Source organism: Macaca nemestrina, chromosome 7, assembly GCF_043159975.1.
Source record: "Macaca nemestrina isolate mMacNem1 chromosome 7, mMacNem.hap1, whole genome shotgun sequence".
In the NCBI taxonomy this organism is placed as follows: Eukaryota; Metazoa; Chordata; class Mammalia; order Primates; family Cercopithecidae; genus Macaca; species Macaca nemestrina.
Window position 1 is genome coordinate 3,979,230 of NC_092131.1, and position 20,001 is coordinate 3,999,230.

Genomic DNA, 20,001 nt, shown 5'->3' on the forward strand with positions numbered 1-20,001 from the left:
ATCTGTTTCATAGATGATTCTGAGATTCAGGTGGTCCCTTGCCCAGGGAACTGCCCAGAGTCACCTGGCAAAGGAGGGAAGGACAATTTGGTTGCAGTTCAAGACTCAGCTGCCTGTTGGACTTACCTGGAGAGTTGAAGAAATGGCTGGTGCTTGGGGCCCACCCCAGGGATTCTAGCTTCATCAGGATGGCGTACAGTCTGGACATCAGGATTTCTAAAAGCTCCCACTTCAGGGAGTGCTGGCCAAGTAGCTAAAGCAGGCTGGGGCCCAGACTGCTAGGTTCACATCTCAGCTGTGCCATTTTCTCTTTCTCTCTCTCTTTTTTTTTTTTTTTTTCCTGTCGCCCAGGCTGGAGTGCAATGGCACAATCTTGGCTCACTGCAACCTCTGCCTCTTGGGTTCAAGTGATTCTCCTGCCTCAGCCTCCCAAGTAGCTGGGATTACAGCTGTGCGCCACCACGCCCAGCTAATTTTTGTATTTTTGTTGTTGTTGTTGTTGTTGTTGAGATGGAGTCTCGCTCTGTCGCCCAGGCTGGAGTGCAGTGGCCGGATCTCAGCTCACTGCAAGCTCCGCCTCCCGGGTTTACGCCATTCTCCTGCCTCAGCCTCCCAGATTTTTGTATTTTTAGTAGACACGAGGTTTCACCATGTTGGTCAGGATGGTCTCCATCTCTTGACCTCGTGATCTGCCTGCCTCAGCCTCCTAAAGTGCCGGGATTACAGGCGTGAGCCACCGTGCCCGGCGAGCTGTGCCACTTTCAAAGCTGAGCCCCTGAGCTTCAGTTTCTTCTGAAAGGTGGGCAGTACTTAGTGCTTAGGCTTGAAGGATTCAGCTCCAGCATTATGTCTCAAAGCCACTGTGTCAGTGAACCGGCATCCCTCATCGTGGAAAGACTGTCTTAAACCAGTGCTTCCTTCTGTGCACGCGTCTTCCACTGGTGAGTTACAGCTGCGAAAATGGTCTTTCTGCAGTTAGGGTGAAGTGAAGTGAAGCTGTTTCCCCACTTAGGGTTCTCTGGTCTTTGCGGAGCTGCCAGGGGTCTGTGACCCCATTTGGTAAGGACTCGGGGCCGCACGCTGCCTCTCCATCTCTGGTCCCCGCTGCCGTCGCGGCGACTGGCAGGTTTTCAGTGTGTTAGAACCCTTCCAGTTCTCGAACTGTGTCCCTGTGGCCGCGTTTTCAGATGAATGTTGCCAGTTCCCCACCTTCTGTCTCCGTCTCCCACTGGTGTCTGCCCCACCTCAGTCCTCTGTGGGTGTTGGGACATGGAGCTGGGTGGTTCTGAGTGCTGAGCGGAGCAAGGTCATCAGATGACTTTGCTGTTCATGGCCCTGGGTTCTGGTGCTCTCATCCGAAGCCCTCCCTGCCCATCCCTTGGGCTGTGGAGCGTATCTTCTGTTCCTGTACCCTATTAATAGCTCTTGAACACACTGGCTCACCTGTCTCTCCCACGCCAGGCCACAGTGCCTTTCAAGGCAAGGTCTGTCTCTTCATCCATGCAGCCTCAGGTCCTGGCAGTAATGGGCACTCACATGCCTTTTGGGTGAGCTGTTCTTTGGAAATAGTGTCCTTAGCTCCTGGCATGTAATAGGCATTCAGTGAATACTTGCTGAATAAATGAGTGGAAAAATCTCAGATCTTCAGATAGCTTCCGAGAGTTTCAAATCCTTCTGCTTGTCGGATCCAAAGGACCTTCCCTCTGCTGAACCTTCCACGAGGGCTCTGGGGGCCAGTCAGGGTCTCTCACCTGAAGCCACCTCATCCCCCTGAGAGCCCGGGTGGAATCAGAAGTGCCTCCCACTCTGTCCCCAGGGCAGGGGGGCCAGCAGGGCAGACTGGGTCACACCCTGCCTTGGAGCAGCAAGGCCGCCCCAATTCCAGAGGCCTTGGCTGACCACCGAGCCACGGGGGCCAGGCTGGCTGGAGCCTCTAAAGATCAGGGGTGGCGATGTTGGCTTCTGTCTCTGAAATTCGTCTGCTCGTGCTTGTGACGCTGAAATGAGCAGTTAGCTCTGTGATTCCTGAGCCTGGGCCGACCTCCATGTCTTCGGTGCTGTTGGAGAGGACCAGGGAGGGGCAGTGTCGGGGCCAGCGCGTGCCTAGTGCGCCTTTCAGACCGATTGGAGATGACGAGGAATCTTCCTGGTTGCTGGGTGAAGTACTTGAAGGAAACCTACTAACCTGTGGGGGTGAGGAGGACTGAGGGAGCGTCGCTGAGCCTTGGGGTGGACTCTCCATTTAACCAGCATCTGCCGAGTGCCTGTGAGGTGCTGGGGGCAAAGGCATGGAACTGGGGCAAGGGCCCCTGTAGAGGCCACGTGGCTTTCTGAGGGATCCGTCGCAAGGAGCTTTGGCCGGATGTGATGGGGTGGTTGAGAAGCCCAGGGAGGCTTCCTGGCAGAGGTGGAGAGGTTAGTTGATCACAGACAAGCAGTGGAACGTGATGGGAAGTGCAGGAGCTCGTCTTCTTCCCAGGCACGACCGTAGTCATGAACAGTGTTCCAGTCGGTAAGCTGAGCACTTCATCAGAGTGAGAGTGCCACCTGCCTGGGAGGTGGTAGTGCTGGCAGCTTGGCTGTGCTGACAGCTGCCACTGCTGCTGGAGCCTGGAGAGCCTGGCAGGGCCAGCCAAGCTGGACCACAAGCTGCTGGGACAGGGCTGGGGCCTGAGAGTCCTCCGAGGGACAGGAGGCAGCTCCACTCTCCACAGGGTGAGGGAGAGAAGGGGACCTGAGGGCATTGGGTGGGGCCTAGGAGCTGCGCTTCAGCCATGAGGAGGGGCAGCCGTGGATGGTTTTTAGCCTGGGGAGTGACGGGCCATGCTTCTCTTTGGGATGGCCCCAGCAGGACAGCGCTCCGCCAGTCCATGTGAGCCAGCGGCCGCTCTGCCATGCCTGCTCTTCCAGACCGCCTCCACCCACACAGCCGCGCCCCTGACTGTCGTTCCGAGTGGACATCGGCCCTTCTGGTGGCTTGTGTGTGCCCCGTGGTGCCCCCCATCCCCACCTAGCACTGTTCCAGGTGGGCAGGCATCCACTCAGCCTCTCCCCGCTGCTCACCCAACTCCCTCCCAGACAGAAATGAGACCAGCAGAGACGCTCCCTGGGAGGCTGTCCATGAGCCTCAGAGCCCCAGGAGGGCCCTCCAGGCTGGTCCCGCCAGCCCAGGGTGCAGTACTGCCTGGGGTGAGGTGGGGGCTGCAGGTGGCTGGCAGTTCAGGTACTGGAGCTCCCAGTGGGAGGGACGGCTAGCCACTCACCCAGAACCTTCCCGGAATGGGGGAGGAGAGAGCCCACTTGTGGCAGCATCAACAGGATTTTGAGGACACAGTTCTGGAACTGAAGGCCTGCAGAGAGCCTGGTGCAGGATGAGATGTCCGACCTGGGCCCCTCCCAGGCCCCTGGGCTCCAGCGCTCCCGCCAGGCCCCCTGTGCCCACCAAGCCCCACCTGGTCATAAGCGGCCCAGGGCAGGTTTTCTTTTCAGACTGAGAACTGGGCCTCTGGGCCTGGTGAGGGGCAGTGGCCCAGCGGTGGCCACCTCCCAAGGCTTCTCTGTGGGGTAGGACACCCCTGCCAGGAAGGGCCAGTGTCCCAGCCCAGCCCTGGGGTGGGGAGCAGAGCTGCTGTGGCCCTGAAGCTGGATCAGAGCCTTTCCCTAGGAGCCTGGGCTTCGGGCCCTCCCTCCCCACCCAGCCAGCCTGGTTGGGGAAGGAACCACCTCAGATTTGATTGAGGAAGACTTTTGCTTTTTCTTTTCTTGTATTTATTTAAAGGGCTTTCCACTAAAGACCGGAAAACCTGCTAGTCAAATTCTAGAAGAGCAAACACTGGAAAAGACATTTTTGTAGCTAGTTCATAAACAAATTCACACGCGCCACACTGCCGCCTTCTCAGCCTCCCTTTCCCCAGCCCACTTCCATCACCTGCCCCTGCCCTCAAAGCACCGAGTCCCCCAGGGCCTGTGCCTCAGGGCAGCTGCCAGGACTGCCAGGCCCCACCGGGGACTGTCTCCCTCCCGTGGGGACATGCTCGGAGCTGCGCTGGCTGGGGAGGCTCTGGGCGGAAGGGTGGTGGGGACTGTCTCCCTCCCGTGGGGACATGCTCGGAGCTGCGCTGGCTGGGGAGGCTCTGGGCGGAAGGGTGGTGGGGACTGTCTCCCTCCCGTGGGGACATGCTCGGAGCTGCGCTGGCTGGGGAGGCTCTGGGCGGAAGGGTGGTGGGGACTGTCTCCCTCCCGTGGGGACATGCTTGGAGCTGCGCTGGCTGGGGAGGCTCTGGGCGGAAGGGTGGTGGGACAAAGAGGTCTTTGTCTCCCTGTGGCTGGACGAGAGGACAGACAGGTCAGCCAAGGCTGTGTGACTGGGGAGGCCCACCTGAGGGCCCAGCCTCCTGCAGCCACCTACCTGGGGCCCTGACACGTGCAGGACCTCTCTGTGTGCCTGTTTCCTGGCTGCGAGGTGGGGTCAGGCCACACACCATCCTGCCTCCCCGCCTGGCTTCCCGCCCGGCATCACCAGCCCTCACAGCTTCATGTTCCTGCTGTTTGCCACTTTGGTGTCTTTGCTGGCCCCTTCCCCACGGGCACAGGAACTCACCGCATCCCCAGTGCTTTCACAGGCTGGCGAGGGCTGGGAAGGGCAGACTGATAGAGGGCCATAACTGTGCAGGGCGGGGGCACCCAGGACTGCTGCGTGGACCAGGAGGGAGGAAGGAGACAAGAAGCCATGTCCTGGCAGCTCAGAGGTCCTGTGCCTGCAGAGGCCGCTGCGGGGCAAGGGCCAGGATCTGGCTCTGGCCTAGGTGAGGGGCGACCAGGTAAGAAGCAGAAGGAGCTCCCCAGGGCCGCCTCTGTCACCTCATCTTCCTGCCAGGCCTGGGGCAGGGAGGGTACCCAGCAAGCGTCTGCAGGCTGACAGAAGGGCATGGTGCCCTAGGCTCAGTGTGGCTGGGAGCCAGGATGGAGCCATCTGCCCACCCCGGGTCCCACGCCAGCCCTTCCTAGGTTGGGCAGGCTGGGCCTAGAGGGGCACCGGGGCCCTGCTCACACGGACAGAAACGGATGTGGAGGGCTGGCTGGGTTCCTCGAGGTCCCTCTCCCCTCTGCTGTCTCTGGGTGTACCAGTCACCCAGAGAGGGTGAGAGTGGAACGGCTGCTGTCTGGTGCTGGGTCATAGGCAGAAACAGCCTCATGACCAGGCCACCTGATGGCCATTCCCACAGAAAGAACCGGCTTCTGTGCTGTGTCCCAGCTCTGGCATGACCAAGCCATCCTCTGACCACCAGCAGCCAAAGAGCCCAGTGGGCCACGTGGACCCCAGCGGGCAGCACGTGCCAGATGTCAGCTGCAGTCAGTCTCCAACCACAATGCCTGCGCTCTGCCCCTTCCTGCCCCATCGCCCTCAGAGGACCTAGCCCGATGCCAGGGGCCCCGTACCTGAGACCCTGAGGACATGAAACTTGTTCCGTTCCTGCTTGTATCCCCAGTACCTAGAGCAGCACCTGGCTCAACACGCTGACACCTGTGGGTGCCCTCTGCAGGTGGCATAGGCTCCAGGAGCGGCAGGAGCGGAGCTGAGGGGGCGGTTTTGCCTCCTGAGTCGGGGAACATGCTGCAAAGCTCTGTGGGCACCCGTCTCATGGGGTACGGGGGGTCAGCAGGAACCGGTGCCCTCAGGTGTGCCTGAGGTACATGAGTCCTGTGCGTGTGCCACCAGGATCACCCATGATGGGGTAGTCTGGGCCCCACTGGGTGCACCCTTTACACAGAGCCTGGCACAGAGGCAGGGCCTTGCTGATGGCCAGAGATGAAAGACCCAGAAAGAGATCGGGAAACTGGGATGCTCAGATCCTCCCGGGGCTCCCCCAACTCTACTCCTCCAGCGCAGCTGGCGTTTCTCTGCACGTGGGAAAGGAAAGGAAAATGATGACTTTTCAAAAGCAGAGCCTAGAGCCAGGGCTGGGCATACTGGAGGCCCTGGAAGAACTTCAGGCAGCGGGTAGGGGACAGTGCCAGGACTGCCAGGGCTTTCTGGGCCCCATGAGCCAAGGGAGATTTGGAGGCTTTGCTGAATGCCCCTGGGGGCAGCAGTGGGGTGGGGCGAGGGGGTCAGGGAAAGGATTTGGGGGCGGTGAGGACAGCACCAGGGGATGGGGGTGCCCAGGGATCCAGCCTGGCTGGCAGGAGGAGGGGTCAGCCATGGGGCGGAGTTGTAGAGGCCTGGGCAGCAGAACCCACTGGGCCTCGCTGAGAGCAGAGGGCACTGCTTCTTAAAGGTTCCGGGCGTGGTGGCGGGTGCCTGTGGCCCCAGCTACTCGGGAGGCTGAAGCATGAGAATTGCTTGAACTCAGAAGGCAGAGGTTGCAGTGAGCCGAGATCACGCCACTGTACTCCAGCCCGGGCGACAGAGCGAGACCATCACACACACACACAAATTTCAAAACGTACTGGGGATGTCAGGGTGCAGGTGTGGGGCAGCGAGGCACCCAGCTGCCTTCTTGGGCTGCGGTCTGGTCTGGGCACTGCCTGTAGATGGCCACAGCAAGCCCAGGGTGCTCTTGGCAGCCTGGGGCTCCTGGGTGTGTGTGCCCCTTCCTCTGTGCATCCAGGTTTCATCTCCCAGGAAAGGGCATCTTCTAGCCCTTAATCCTGACCCAGCCCCTCAAAGGGAAAGCAGGCATCCCAGCACCAACGTGGCTATGCAGGTGGTCCTGTGGAGCAGGCCATGTGGGCCTGGGGAAGAGTGTGCAGGCTGGACCGCTGGAGCAAGGACCCCCAGGTTGGAGCCAGGCAGGCAGGTGAGAGTCTGGAGGGCCAGATCCCACAAGGCCTTGGGGCAGCAGGCCCCAACAAGGGCAGGACTGCATCCTGGATCAGTGGCTCCCACAGAGCACAGCACTAGTCCCAGGCTGCCCCTGCGCTGGGTTCTCCCAGGCCTGGCCGAGTGACTGCCATGGACGCCCACACCGGCAGTAGGTCTGTGCCAGGGCAGACCCGAGAGCACGCCCCAGGGGGTGCCTCTAGCTGAATGTGCGAGGCCTGTCCCTGCCGGGGTGGGGACCATGGCCTGGGCTGTTCTGGCCCATTCCCTCACCCAGTGCCAGTGCACATGGGCCCTGCACAGCTCAGCATCGGCGCTGGCCAGGCTGGGTGGAGGGAGGACCCCAGACAGACCCTTGCTACCCACTGCCCTCCCTACAGCCCCTGGCTTGCAGGGTGGCTCACCTGCACAGCATGCGGCTCCCTGACCTTGGAGGTCCCCCAAACGCCAAGCGTCTGCCCCTCCAGGCCCCCACCTGCCTGCTTGGTTCTCCCACGTCTGGTCACCAGGCGGCGCCCAAGGTCAGGTTTTGCAGAGCCCAGAACACCGGAAGTGGTTTGGGGCCAGCCGGCTGGCGCAGCTATACTGTCTGGGCCACGCCGGGTGCACCTGCCCTGGCCAATGGTGGACAGGTGGCCATGGCCTCGCCTGAGCTTCGCTTCTGTTCTGGGGGTGGATGGCGCTTGCGCGGGGCATCCAGTGACCGCCTGCCACCATCTATGGAGTCCCCACAGATATGCCGGTCTCTAACCTACCTCCCAACCCCCTAGTTCTGCCACAGGCAGCCTGCCCTGCCTGCCAGCGTGGTTCTGTCGTCAGGATGGTGGTGGCTCCCAGCCGGCTGGCAGGGGCTTGTCTTTCCCCATGGCAGGGCCTATGGGCAAGGCCTGTGCGATCAGCCCTACGTCTCTGCACAGGTGGCCCCTTCCTTGGACCCTGGCCTGGCCCTCCTGGGTAATCTGTGCTCCTCTTCCACACCCCAAGCCAAATGCCACTTCTGGCAAGAAGCCTTTGGTGACTCCCCCGACACGTTCCTGTGTGCGGGGCCCGTCCCTGGCCAGTGGGGTCACCATACTGCACAGTGGTGCTGGCAGCAACCACGACAGCTCAGGCAGCCGTGCAGCAGGCAGGGGTCACTGCTGTGCACAGCTGCCCCCGGAGCTGCCTCCATGCTGCACAGCTCAGCTAGTGGGCAGGGTGTGGGGCCATGGCACTGGCTGCCTTGTGCCTCGCTGGGCCCCGCGGGGGCTCTGGGTGTGGTGATGGAGAATCAGCGCCTGCCCTGCAGCCTGGCTTCTTGGTGGCAGGAGCTGCAGGAACAAGCCAGGCCCCGCAGCCTGGCCTCTACGCCCCTGAGGTCTCCCTGCCTTGCCCTTTCTCCCTCATTGCCCTAAAAGACCTCGGTGCCAGCAGACACACCTGCCCCAGGGTCACCGAGGCAGCTGCCTCTGTGAAGCCCCCTCTCCCTCAGGAAGCTGTTTGGGGCCTCTCGGTGCCCACTCCTGCCCTGCCCCGAGCCCAGCCCTGCCTCCTGAGAGCACCTCTGGGCACATCTCGCACAGCGTCACGCTCAGGAGGGCTGCAGGGGGACTGCTGGGTGACGAGGGCCCCGCCCGTCAGCCTCAGCTCCAGCCTATCCCAGGGGCCTCAGATTCTAACAGGCAGCAGCGTTTATCCCAAAGGACTGACGTGCTCCTGGGGAAGCCGCAGCCTCTGCAGCAGTGCCAAGAGCCGTGGGCCTCCTGTTGGGAAGGGACCGCCGGGTCCCCATCCACTGGCCCCTCAGGAGCCAGCAGCGGCACACGTGGGGCAAGGACCTTGGCCAGCTCTGTGTTGTTGGGCTGGAGCCTGAGGCAGGGGTCAGAGGGCCCAGCTGTGGTCTTCAGAGAGGGCCTGCGTGTTCCCAGCGTTCCCACCCCCCAGCCTACAGCCTGTCCCCTCTCCAGGATATCAACTGCAAGGAAGCCGTCCCACCCCTTGGTGGGGTCCTCGTCAGCAGGTATCAGGGCAGCCAGGGACCCCAGGGCCATCTGTCTCCCCAGACACCCAGGTTCTCCGCCCTGTGACGTCAGCTGACAACGGGAGTCAGGCTGGGCCGCCCAGGGCCTCTCATGCATCGAGACCACACCCTCCTGCTGCACCCCGGCAAAGCATTGCCACCCGGCCCCCTCCATGCCATCTCCAGGCCACTTTGTCCTGCCTGTAGGGCTGGTGGTGCCCACCCTACTGTGGGGCTGTGAGCATCTAATGGGGCGCTTGGTGTCCAGTGGCCGGTGAGGCCCAGCCTCAGCTCGCCGGCATCAGAAATCCCAGCCCTCCCAGCATAGGCCCTCGAGGCTGTCCCACAGGCCCAGTGGTGGGGAGTGGGGTTCAGGCCAGCTTGTCCCCTGAATTCTAGGCCCCCAGCCTCCTCCCCAAGGTCAGCAATGACCTCTCAGTCTCAGCAGGTGAGATGGGGCAGGCCCTGGCCTTGCACGTTCATGCCCACCACCACGTGTGCCGTGCTGGGAGACCCCACACTGGCCTGGGGCCCCTGGGACCTGGGTGTGAACCTGGAGGCTGCAGCCCTGGGGCACGCTGAGGACTGAGTGCCTGCCTGTGGCTGTGGGGTGTGTGCCTGCGTGTGGCACATGTACACTTATGTGTGAGCGTGTGCACATTCCTGTGTGCATGTGTGTGTGCTGTGTGGCTGTGAGCATGTATGCGCTGGGGGTTTGAGGGTGTAACGAAGCGGGACAATTAGTCTGCCCCCCAGCAGCCTGTGGGTGGAGAAGGCTCTGAGGCCCCCCGACTGGGATGGGGCCTGGCCAGGGCTGGGAGGGCCGACTGGCAGGCTCTGCGTTCTGGAAACGCGCCCAGAGGATCCTGCACAGGCGGCGGTGGCGCCATGGCAACGCTGCACAAAGCACTGGCCTACTTACACCGCCCCCGCCCATCTCACTCCACCGCCGGGGAGGGGGCACAGGGCCTCTGGGGCTCCTGGGGGAGCCACACACCCCGGCCTGTGGTCGCTCGGTGCCCCGGAATCCTCAGGCCTCCTCCTGGCCGGGGCCCAGGCCTGCAGACACTCCTGCCCATCCACACACGGGGATGAAGACGGGGTGCAGGGAGGTCCAGCACCCAGCAGGCGCCCCCTGCCCTGGGCAGCTGTGGACCTGGTGGCTCTGTAAGGCTTTGAAGTTTTCCCAGCCCCGGAAATCCGGGAGTCTTGGCTCTGCTGATGACTGCAAGGCAAGCTCAGACCTCAGGTGTCAAGGCTGGAGGACAGGCCAGGAGCTGCTTGCGTGCCCTGCTCACAGGACAAGGCCCTTCACACCCTCTGGCCTACCCGCTCGGCCTTCTGTCATCTGCATGGCCAGGACACCGCCTGGGCCTGGCAGTGAGCCCTGCTGACCAGCACACCCTGTGCCTGCCTCCCAGACCCAGCCTGACCTGGGCCTGCTGCCTCCTCCTACAGGAAGCCCACCTGGTCTGGCCTGATGTGCTCAGTGCCTTGGGGATGGAGCACATGCCCAGGGCCTGGGAGGCAGAGGAACAGGCCTTGGGAGCTGGGCCTGAGTAGCACTGGGCATCTGTGGGACTCTCAGGCCACCTGTCTCTCTATGCTGGCCACACTGCGCTCTGCATTGGCCACCCTGGGCCACCGGACCCCAGGTCTCGAGGTCTCGAGACAGGGAGGTGGGGGAGGGGGACAGTGTCCTGCGGGGGGCCTGGAAGCCAGGCCGAGGGCCAGCAAGGCTGTGAGGACACTTTGTGGGTCACCCAGACTCTCGGGACAGGAAGTCCTTGGCCACACATGGGGGGTGGGTGCCACTCCACACCACATATTGAAAATCAAATATTTTCCTGAGCTCTCCTGGAGGCCTGGGACTTGGGCTGGGCGACTGTGGCCACTGCCCTGCTGGGTGACCGTGCTCAGCATGGATCTTCCCGCCTGCCCCAACCCAGGCCCTGGGGCTTCTGGGCAGCTCTGACTCGTCTGTCCTAGTTCCCTCTCCAGACTGGGCACCCCCGCCCCTCACCCACTGCTCCCTCATCCACCAGATGCATCCCCTGTGTCCCCAAGGCCCTCACACAGCCTCTTGGGCCAGCGCCCAGCAGCCATCTGTGGAACGAAGGAATGGGCCGAATGAATGAATGAAGCTTGGAGGGGTGGCCCCACGCACCCCACGTGTAAGTTGGGGGCTTGCTTGTCTGTTTGCACCAAGTGACCCTCTTCCAGGGACAGAAGTGCTTGCCATCCCCTCCCCCACCCTAGCCCCCCCTAATTTATGCTACCAGGGGAGCCAGCCACTCGCTGGTCCCCTGCCTGGCAGCGGCTTTGTCCCCAGGCGGATTCCCAACGGCTGCCTTTGGGAAGAAAGGGCCCTTCTCTGGCCGGTGGTGAGGTCACCAGGAGGGGCCCGGCGCGCACAAAGGCCACCCTCCCCGCCCCGCCCTGCTGGCAGCTGCCTCTTTGTCCCCAGGAGAGACGCTGAGGGGCCCCAGCTCAGCCTTGGAGGAGCCTAGGCTTCCATTGCAGCGGGGGGCACAGAGCAGGGGAGGGGCGGGAGCAGCCCCAACCCTGACTTTGCTCCTGATCAAGTGGCAACACCTGTTGAGGGGCAGGCCCCTCCAGACGCCTCCCCTGGGGAGGGTCTGTGTCCAGCTGTCTGCCTGGGTCCTCAGGAGAGGCAGGCGAGCTTCTGGGGGTGGGGATGGCAGCTGCAGGAAGGCGTGGGGAACCTGAGGTGTTAGGAGCTGCCTGGGCAGTCTGACCCTGGTGAGGTGGGCTCTGGGAGCAACCATCCAGATGTGTGGACCAGCTGCTAAAACCACACCTCCCTAGCGTGCACATGGTGGAGTGAGGGGCTGGCAGGCCTGGGGCACTCCTGGGCACTTCCCATGCCAGCCCCAAGGAGACTCCCACGAGCCCAGTTCGGGAGCTCCTGAGGGTACCCCGGGACGGGGCAGGGCACTGAGGCTCAGAGAGGGCAAGGCCTTTGGCCAAAGCCCCGCCCAGGGTGGTGGGGCTAGGACCTGCCCCCGCCCCGCCTCCCTGCCTCCCCCAGGCAGTGCACAGAGGAGGCGTCCCTCCAGAGGGCACTGGACACCTCCTGGTGTGAGGCAAAGGGTTGGCCCAGTGAGGCCAGCAAGGACTGGGTGGCAGAGACCAGGGTGGCAAAAGCCATGCAAACAGCAGCGGAGACGGAGAGCATGAGAGGGTGGTGGCACTGCCTGGTGGGCTCCACTATGTGTTCATGGAGCACCTATTGTGCGCCTGGCCCACCCAGGACAGAAAGAACTGTGCACACGAAATGTGTGATTGAGCCAGGACCTCGGCAGCAGCTGGGGTCCGACTTCTACCCTCAGGGCTGGGGGAAGAGGCAGGGCTGAGGCCCAACCAGTGCGATGCTGAGGGACACAGGGTGTGTGTGGGGGAAGGGCAAGGGCTGGCCGCTGTGCCCAGACGCTCAGGAACCGTCTGTGAGGTGGGGAGGGCCGCCAGGCACGGTGAACTCCTAGCCTCGCTCCTCCTGGCCACCGGCTGGGCCCAGAGCTCCTTAGCAGGCCATCCACGGAGGGGGGATGTGGAGCCTGAAGGAGTGGCACACACCCTCCAGAGGTGGCTGGACAGAGACAGCCACAGGGGCCAGGGGCCCTGCAGTGTGACTCTGGCAGAGCCTGGCTGGCAGGGCTAGGGGCTACTGAGTCTGGGGCCAGGAGAGGGGTGGCAGGGGATGGAGGCTCTACCAGAACTCCAAGCCCTGTTCCGAGGGCCCCACACCTGCACTTGGGGGCACCAGCCAGGCAGGCACAGTCAGAGGCAGGAGAGGCGGGGAGCACAAGCGGCCCCAAGACAGAGGCCACGAGGAGGTGAGCAGGCCAGGGCTCGGGGTTGCAGGAGCCATCAAGGGCACATTCCGACCAGGTCCCCAGCTGGGTGGAGGCTGGCGTCAGGGCGTGTTGAAGCCCCACCAGGAGGGCGGCTGCCCTTTACCCTGAGAGGCCAGGCAGCCAGTGAGTCTCAATGGCCTGAGGGTGGGGGTGTGTGCATTGCTGAGGGACAAGTGTGGCCTGGGCCCCTCAGGGTTCCCCCTCTAAGAAGCGTCTCCTTCCCCGTTGCCGGGCACCCGGAATGTCCATTGTGCCTGTAGCTTAGCAACAAGCCTGTCGCCCCCACTGTCCCCACCCCATCCATGGCCAGCCCCCCACCCACAGCTGGCCCTGCATTCCTCCCCAGGGCCTGTGTCTCTGCAGGTCCAGGGCTTCCAGGCAGGGGCCAGGCCCCAGACCACATTCAGCCTGCGTCTGCCGTGCCAGCACCCTGGGTGACAGTCTGGGTCCTGCCAGCTACCAGTGCTGGCCACTGGCCTGGTGCATCTTTCCTTTTTTTATTTTTTAATTATTTGTAGAGACAGGACTTCCCTGTGTTGCCCAGGCTGGGCTCAAGCGATCCTCTCATCTTGGCCTCAGGCATGAGCCACCACACCCAGCCTCCTTTTTTAAAAATAAAAACTTTTGGAAATTGTCAAAGAAATGCACCAGCAGAATCGTGTGAAGAATCCTGCACACAGCTCCCAGGAGTCTGTGGCCAGCCTGGTTTGAAGTCTGCTCCCCTTCCTCCCCAGCCCTGTTATTCAGAGTTGGATCTCAGCCACCCTGTCATTCCCCAGCACTTTGTCAGCATGCCCGCAAATGTGGCCACGCCTTAAACTCACAAAACAGCCACTCAAGCTTCAAACTTCCCAACTTTCCTATTTTGTAAAAGACACTGGTTTATTCAAATTGGGGCCCCGTGGGGTCTGCGCACAGCGACCTGCTGTTGCTGCCTCAGTTTCTCTCTGGGAGCACGAGGGCATTTGCAGTGCAGCAGCAGGGAGCGACAGGGTCTGGGGCTCAGAAGCAGACAGTCCAGCCACACCGGGAGAAACGCGCAGCCTCAGAGGATCAACCGGCCGCGTGCAGGAAGCTGCCAGAGAGCTGCCGCTTCAGTTAATAAAGGGGGTTTTTGTTTAAGAAATAAAAAGAAATGTTTGCGAGACTCCCGGGTCTTCCAGCAGTGATTCTCAGATTTGAGTACCAGAGCCACCTGGAGGCTTGGAGAAAGGGGGCACCCTGGGCCCTGCCCTGGAGTTCCGGCTCAGCAGGGTGAGGTGGGGATGACGCTGAGCAACAGGGGTGGGGTGGGGACAATGCTGAGCAGGCAGTCCAGGGGCCACATCTTGAGATGCTCAGTGTCACAGGCACTTCAGGAACATATCTGTGACTAAAGTTTAGCAATGGTGTCACCTGGAACACGAGAAGAACTGCCTTGTGGGTTTTTAAAGATTAAAGAACCAAAATCAGCGTGCCTGGCATGTGGTAGGCATATCTATCGCTCTATGCAGGAGGCACCTATGTTGCTACGAAGATGGCTTCAGCACCCACCTGGTGGCAGCATACACAGGTGACGGCACAGATGCGGGCTCTGAGGGCCTGTGACAGCACCCACCTCAGCCCTCTCAAGGGGTGAGGAGGGCCCAACACGGGAAAATGGATAGGAAACAAGACATGGGGTGAAGTCCTGGGCTGGGGGAAACACAAGGCCCCAAAAGCCTGGCGGGGCAGGACGGCCTGCTCTGACCCATGCCCTTCAACCACGTTAAAAGAGCCCAGGACAGACTGGGAGGAGCAAGAGGAGGGCGGCTTGGGGCAGTGGCATGCAAGCCCCTGAGTCTCAGGAGCTGAGGGGCATGGCTGCCACAGCACGGGAGGGCCAGGCACAGGCACCACCCTCCCTGCAGCCCCCAGCCGGTGTCCTCATCTGTCAGAGGACACTGCCGTGCTTTGCTCCCTGACCTGACCCTGTGCGGGAAGCTGGTGGGTCCTGAGGCACGGAAGGGAGCATGGGGTGGGCGGGAGGGAGGCAGGGGGCCTGCCATGGGGGGCCAGGAGGGGGGGATGCCCCTCCCCACTCCCGTCCCCTCTGCTTTGCTGCTTCTAGAAGTGCCTGCACTGGCCTGCCCCCTCTTTGAAGGGACAGATGTCAGGGAGAAAGCTGATTATTGTCAAAGGCTGGAGGCTGTGACCGGAGATCTCGGTGAGCGTGACCCAATTCTGAGCTATTCTCAGCCTGGTGGGAGCCAGTTATTCCCTCCCGCCAACACCACCGCTTCGGAGGCAGCCTGACTTTGAAACGCCCTCGTCCTGGCTGACGGGCTGGGCCACGCAGGCTCCCCTGGGCATGGAGGCTCCGCGTGGGGAGGGCCCGCGGGCTGGCAAGGCCACTGCTGGGGCAGGGCAGCAGGCTGGCCCCACTGTGCCCCTCCTTGCTCACTGATGAACCACAGTGGGTTGCAGGGCCCAACCCACTGGCTCTGGGGTCCACACACCCCGGCACCCAGCCTGTCTGCCACCAACCCGTTGGTCACCTCGGGAAGCGACTTCTCTCAAGGCTCAGTTCCAGTGTCCAGGAGCGGGCCGTGCACAGAGCCCCTGGGACAGAAAGGCCCGTCCACTCCCCGACCCCACACCGACCCAGACCTACCACACAGGGTCCAGACCACTGCCACTCCCGCATCCAGACCTCGCCCTGCACTGTGTGCCCAGATCTGGGTCTGGCTCCTGGGAGCCCTGAAGGGCAGGGGCTGGCACGTGGGAGGCACTCAACCCATGCCTGCTGGTGACAGCGCCCACCCTCTGTGGCTGGTGAGGACAGGGCGTGAGGCCCGGCAGTAGCTCCCTCCCTCCTGAGGGCATCAGGAGCCAGGCCTCTCTTTGGGGACCCTCTCGCTCAGGGCCCCTCCAAGCTGGCGTGTGAGCCCTACAGCCCCGAGGCTGTGGGGGCACTGAGTCCAGCGCTCACCCTTCTTAGAGCAGCTCTTGAAACAGCACTTGCCAGCCCAGAGGCTGGAGGTGCACCCTCTCCATCCACCACTTCTGGGGCACCACCCACCCCACCTGCAGGGCTTGCCCTCCCTTCTCCAACGTCCCCCTGCACAGGTGTCTCCTGAGGAACCTTCCAGGACTCTGCCTGAAAACTCTGCTCTCTAGGGTCATGCACTGGGGAACCACTTATGGCCAGGATTCCGGAGTCGCAGCTTTGTGCCTCAGTTTCCCTACCTGTGCGGTGGACTGTTGGGGGGGGGCTCGGGTCCCCTGGCAGCCCACCTACCCTCCATCTTCTGGGCCAGAGGCGGTGGGTGGAGAGAGCAAAGCCGCAATGGAGGCAGAGGGGGCAGTGGAAGGGGGACAGCCCCAGACTTAGACTGCAGGGGTGAGGGCCTCGTGGGTCCTCAGGGGCAACCCCGCCTCATCACATTCTGCTAGACAGGGTGTGCCCCCAGCGGCCTGCTGCCCTCTGCCCACTCAGAAATCCTGTCCTGGTCCCCACCCGTGCAGCCCTGGTTGGGCCCAGCCCTCTGGGGCTCCTGGGTGAGGGGCTGGGCCCTGAGGCAGGCATGGTTGGGGCAGAGGGAGGCCCAGGAGCAGCTCACACCCTGGGGCTTCCTGAGGGAGGGGACTTTAACCCTGGCTCTAGGGCAGTACCCAGGACTGGGACCCTCCAAGCAGGTGAGTCAGGGTCAGGGCCTGGGACCTTCCAGGGCGTGGGCAGCCGGGAGTCATGTGCCACTGTCTCAGTGCAGGACAGCAGGGCGAGGGGGGAGGAATTTCCAGGGAAAATCTGAGGCCCAGGCGAGTACACTGGGCCAGGGAGGGCGTTTCTGGTGAATCCTTGCCCCATGATGAGCCCGTGCTGCTGACTCGAGCTGATCATCGGGGCCTGCTGATGGGTCACTCACGGCCATGGGCCCAGCGCTGCCCCTGGAAGTCAGGCTCCCATCACAGAACTGGGCTGTGCTCCTCTGCTGTGGGGGCTCCCTCGGGCCATGGTGTGCAGGACTCTCCCGCCTGGGCATTAGATGGTCTGGGGAAGCATGCTGAGAAAAGGACATTTGAAGGGGTCTTGAAGGACATACAGGAGTTTAAGGCTGGCTCAAGGCCAGGTGAGGATCCAAGCTGAGGGAGTGGGGTGAGGCCCAGCTATATGGTGGGTGGCGGTGGATGCCTGGAGGCTCAAGGTCATCATGGGGGCCTGTGTGCAGGGCAGAGCAGCAGGGCCGAGAGGATTGAGACAGCGACTCTGTCCCACGTGACAACTAAGGGTGGGCTGGGACAACTAAGGGTGGATTCCGCTCTCCATGTGCAGATCCTGGTGACTCACCCAGGGCCGCCACATGGGCTACCAGTCCTGGCTGGAAAATGGGCACAACCTGGACCCTACAGTGTCTGAGGCTTACGTGTCCTATAAACCGTGGAGCTGCGCCTCAAAGAAACACCTCCTGGTGTTCACCTGTCAGACAGCATGCAGGCCTCTGCTGTGGCCAGGAGGGGCAGGGCAGGCTTGGGGGAACTGAGACCTCGGGGTGTGAGCCACCCAGTTCATGACACCCCAGGCACAGCCTAACCCCAAAGCTCCTGGCATTAGGGTCACCCACTTCCATGTTGAACCTGACCGGGGGCCCCTCCTCTGTGCCCCAGGTGAGGAACAAGGTTAGAGGGAAGGCTTGTGTCCTGGAAGGAGAGGACAAGCCCTCAGAACAGGGCTGAGCAACCCTCAGGGACACAGGATTCCCCGACCACATAAGCCACAGCCCCCAGTGACCCACAGTGTGACACTTCGTGGGGACCAGGCGGCCTGGGGTGGACCCTTCCTTCAGGGGCTCATGCAAGTAACCCAGGCAGCCACACTGAATATTCCAGCCCGGGGCTGTGGAGGAAGGCCCAGCACTCCTGGACCACCCCAACCCCAGGGACAAGTGGGCTTTTCTGCAGCCAGATGGGGATGGCCACACATCTGCCCCTTTGTCCTGGAGTCTGGAGCACCCATCATGCCAAACCAGGACAGGCAGGAGCAGGGACCAGGGGCAGAGCGCAGGCAGGGCTGGCCGGGACAGCGGTCGGGGGTGGCCTTGGCCGCGAGGGATCATACAGCACAGAGAGGACGGCACGCTTACTGCTCATCACTGACACTCAGGGCCAGGCGCCTGCCAGCACAGCACTCAAGGCCCCTACAGCCGCTGAGGCTCCCAACAGCCGCTGACTCCATGGGCTGAAACCCAGGCCCCCTAGGCACCAGTGGCAGCTCCAAGGACCCCATGGCTGACATAGGCACCGGTCCTCCCTTGAGGCTGTCACACACCAGGGCGGGCGAGGAGAGCCCCCCAGCCTGGGCGTCCCACCCTCTGTCCCCGCTTTGGAAAATGCCCCCTTAGCCTTTGAGAGGTGTTCACATAGGCACTGTCCCTGGAAGGTGTCCTGGACACACCTCCTGGACCCTACACTGTTGTCCCGTGGGGGGGCCTCCTCCATGCCCCTGGCTTCTGTGAGGGGTAGGGGTGCCCACATAGTTCCGGGACTCACAGGCTGGCACTCACACCCTAGCCCCGACACGCTTGCCTGGTCGCCTGTGGCGAACAACCCGCTCTGCTGCTGCTCTCCGCAGCGCTGCCTGGCCTGTGTCAAGGGGCTCTGGCTGGGTGGGGGCTGCCCCGCTTCTTGGACTTGAGTGGACGCAGGCCTGGGCTGAGCCCAGTGCTGTGACGTCAGCCTGAAGGCCAGAGAGCAGGGTCACCTCCCTGGTTCCTGGGCTGGCCTGGTCTCCTAGCACTGGGGAGGGCAGGGCAGGGATCCTGGGTCATCTCATCCCAGCTTTTGGCCCAGGCTGGAGCCTCGGCCCGGGAACTGGAGAAACATGAGATGGTCTCAGGCCCTGTGGGGCAGCCAGGGCTGTGGGGGCTCAGGGGTCAGATGCAGCATGGCCTCGGGGACAATGCCCCCTCCCTCCCCCACCCTCTTCCTGCTTAGGCCCACCTGGGAGGGGGTCAGACTCCCCCACCTGCACCCTTTGGCCTCAACATCCAGGGGAGCCTGTGACAGTGGAGACTTCATATTGGCAACAAACAGCAGCTGGGATGGGCCGCGGGACTGGACAGCAATGGCTGAGGCCCAGCCCCAGCACTCCTCCTCCATCATAGCCACCCCTCCTGCCGTCCCACTCTGGCCACCCAGGAGGCCCCCAAGCCCCGCCCCACCATCTGTGTCTGGCAGGCATTGCAGACCATATAAGGTGCCTCTGGCCTCCCTGCCCAGCCCTTCGGTGCTCCCAGCTCCCTGATGCCCTGGGTGGCGGCGCCCTAGCCTGGGGTCTTGGTGGCGAAGGTCAGGTAGCCAGTGTGGCCCACGGCCTCCTTCATGGGCGTGCCGCTGCGGAAGGGGCCAGTGTCAGGGCTGGCAGGGCCATCTGTGCCTGCGCCCAGGTCGGGTGGTGGCAGGCTGACAGTGCGCACGTTGTAGACCTGTGGCAGCACCTCCAAGGTGCTCAGCTCCGAGAAGCCACGTGCCGCCAGCGCCTGGCACGTGCGCTGCACCTGCTCGATGCATGGCGAGAAGGAGCAGAAGCGCCCACCTGTGGGAAACAGGACGCGAGGGTCAGAGGGCAGAAGTGGCCTGTCTGGCCCTGGCATCCCTGAACTCCCACCCTAGGGTCTGAGGCCAACCTAAGATGGTCCCAACGCAGACTGCAAGCTCTCCAGAGAGCTGGGATGCAGGGCAGAGGGGCCTGGCCCTCAACTGGCAGCCCACCATGGGGCCTGGTGCCACTGTTCATGTCACCCAGCTTAGCTGCACTAGGCCCTCCCACATGCCAGGCACTGGGTCAAGCTTGTGCCGCCATTGTCTCACTTGGCCCACAGTGGGCACTGCTCTCCTGCCTTCCATGGGGCTGCTGGAGCGCTGGGCCCAGAGTAGCTCTGACAGCACGGCAGCGCGGGGCGGTGCGGGGGCCGCTGCTGTCACAGGAAATCAGAGGCTGTCACTGCTCCCGGGAACAGGAGGCGCCTACTCAAAGCACAGCCTGAGCATGACAGCCCCGCCCTGCCGCCTCCCACCAGGGCAGCCGCGGGCTTCGCTTGGCCTGGCCTGCAGTGAATGAGAACCCAGCCCGGGGGGCCGGGTAGAGGTATGGCCCAGACAAATGTCCTCAAATGTCCCTGAGGCTTGGTCCCCTCAGGTGTACCCTGACACGGGGCCGCTGGGAGGTTCAGGGTTAGAGGAGGCACCTTCTGTGTGACAACAGCCTAGACAGGGCACCGAGGCTGAGCGCACCGCACCCTCCCCAATGGGCTCCAGTGACCAGCAGGAGACGCCAGGCCCCT

General features: G+C 62.9%; 1 protein-coding gene, 1 long non-coding RNA gene and 1 other non-coding gene across 10 annotated transcripts in view; 1 reads left to right on the plus strand and 2 right to left on the minus strand.

Moving 5' to 3' along the window:
- LOC105489816 (uncharacterized) lies at nt 1–13,960 on the plus strand. Of its 3 annotated transcripts, none has more exons than XR_011625476.1 (3): nt 1–2,715; nt 2,852–4,820; nt 5,226–13,960. It is a non-coding gene; the product is annotated as an uncharacterized lncRNA (long non-coding RNA). The 3 variants fall into 3 exon arrangements; XR_011625477.1 differs by having other exon boundaries at nt 2,852–3,025; nt 4,673–13,960; XR_011625475.1 differs by having other exon boundaries at nt 2,852–13,960.
- On the minus strand, nt 3,776–3,835 carry LOC112428048 (U7 small nuclear RNA). Its single transcript, XR_003019911.1, has one exon. It is a non-coding gene; the product is annotated as a U7 small nuclear RNA (small nuclear RNA).
- The window catches only part of LOC105489814 (tRNA methyltransferase 61A), a 17,128-nt gene continuing 10,698 nt past the window's right edge, over nt 13,572–20,001 (minus strand). For 4 of the 6 annotated variants that reach the window (XM_071099513.1, XM_011754943.3, XM_011754945.3 and 1 more), the window contains one exon: nt 18,482–19,253. In XM_071099513.1, coding sequence (XP_070955614.1) covers nt 18,982–19,253 — 272 coding nt within the window. In that variant the 3' untranslated portion in view covers nt 18,482–18,981. Of the gene's footprint in view, nt 19,254–20,001 lie in introns of all 6 variants that reach the window. The other 2 variants (XM_024795395.2, XM_071099515.1) reach the window with 2 other exon arrangements.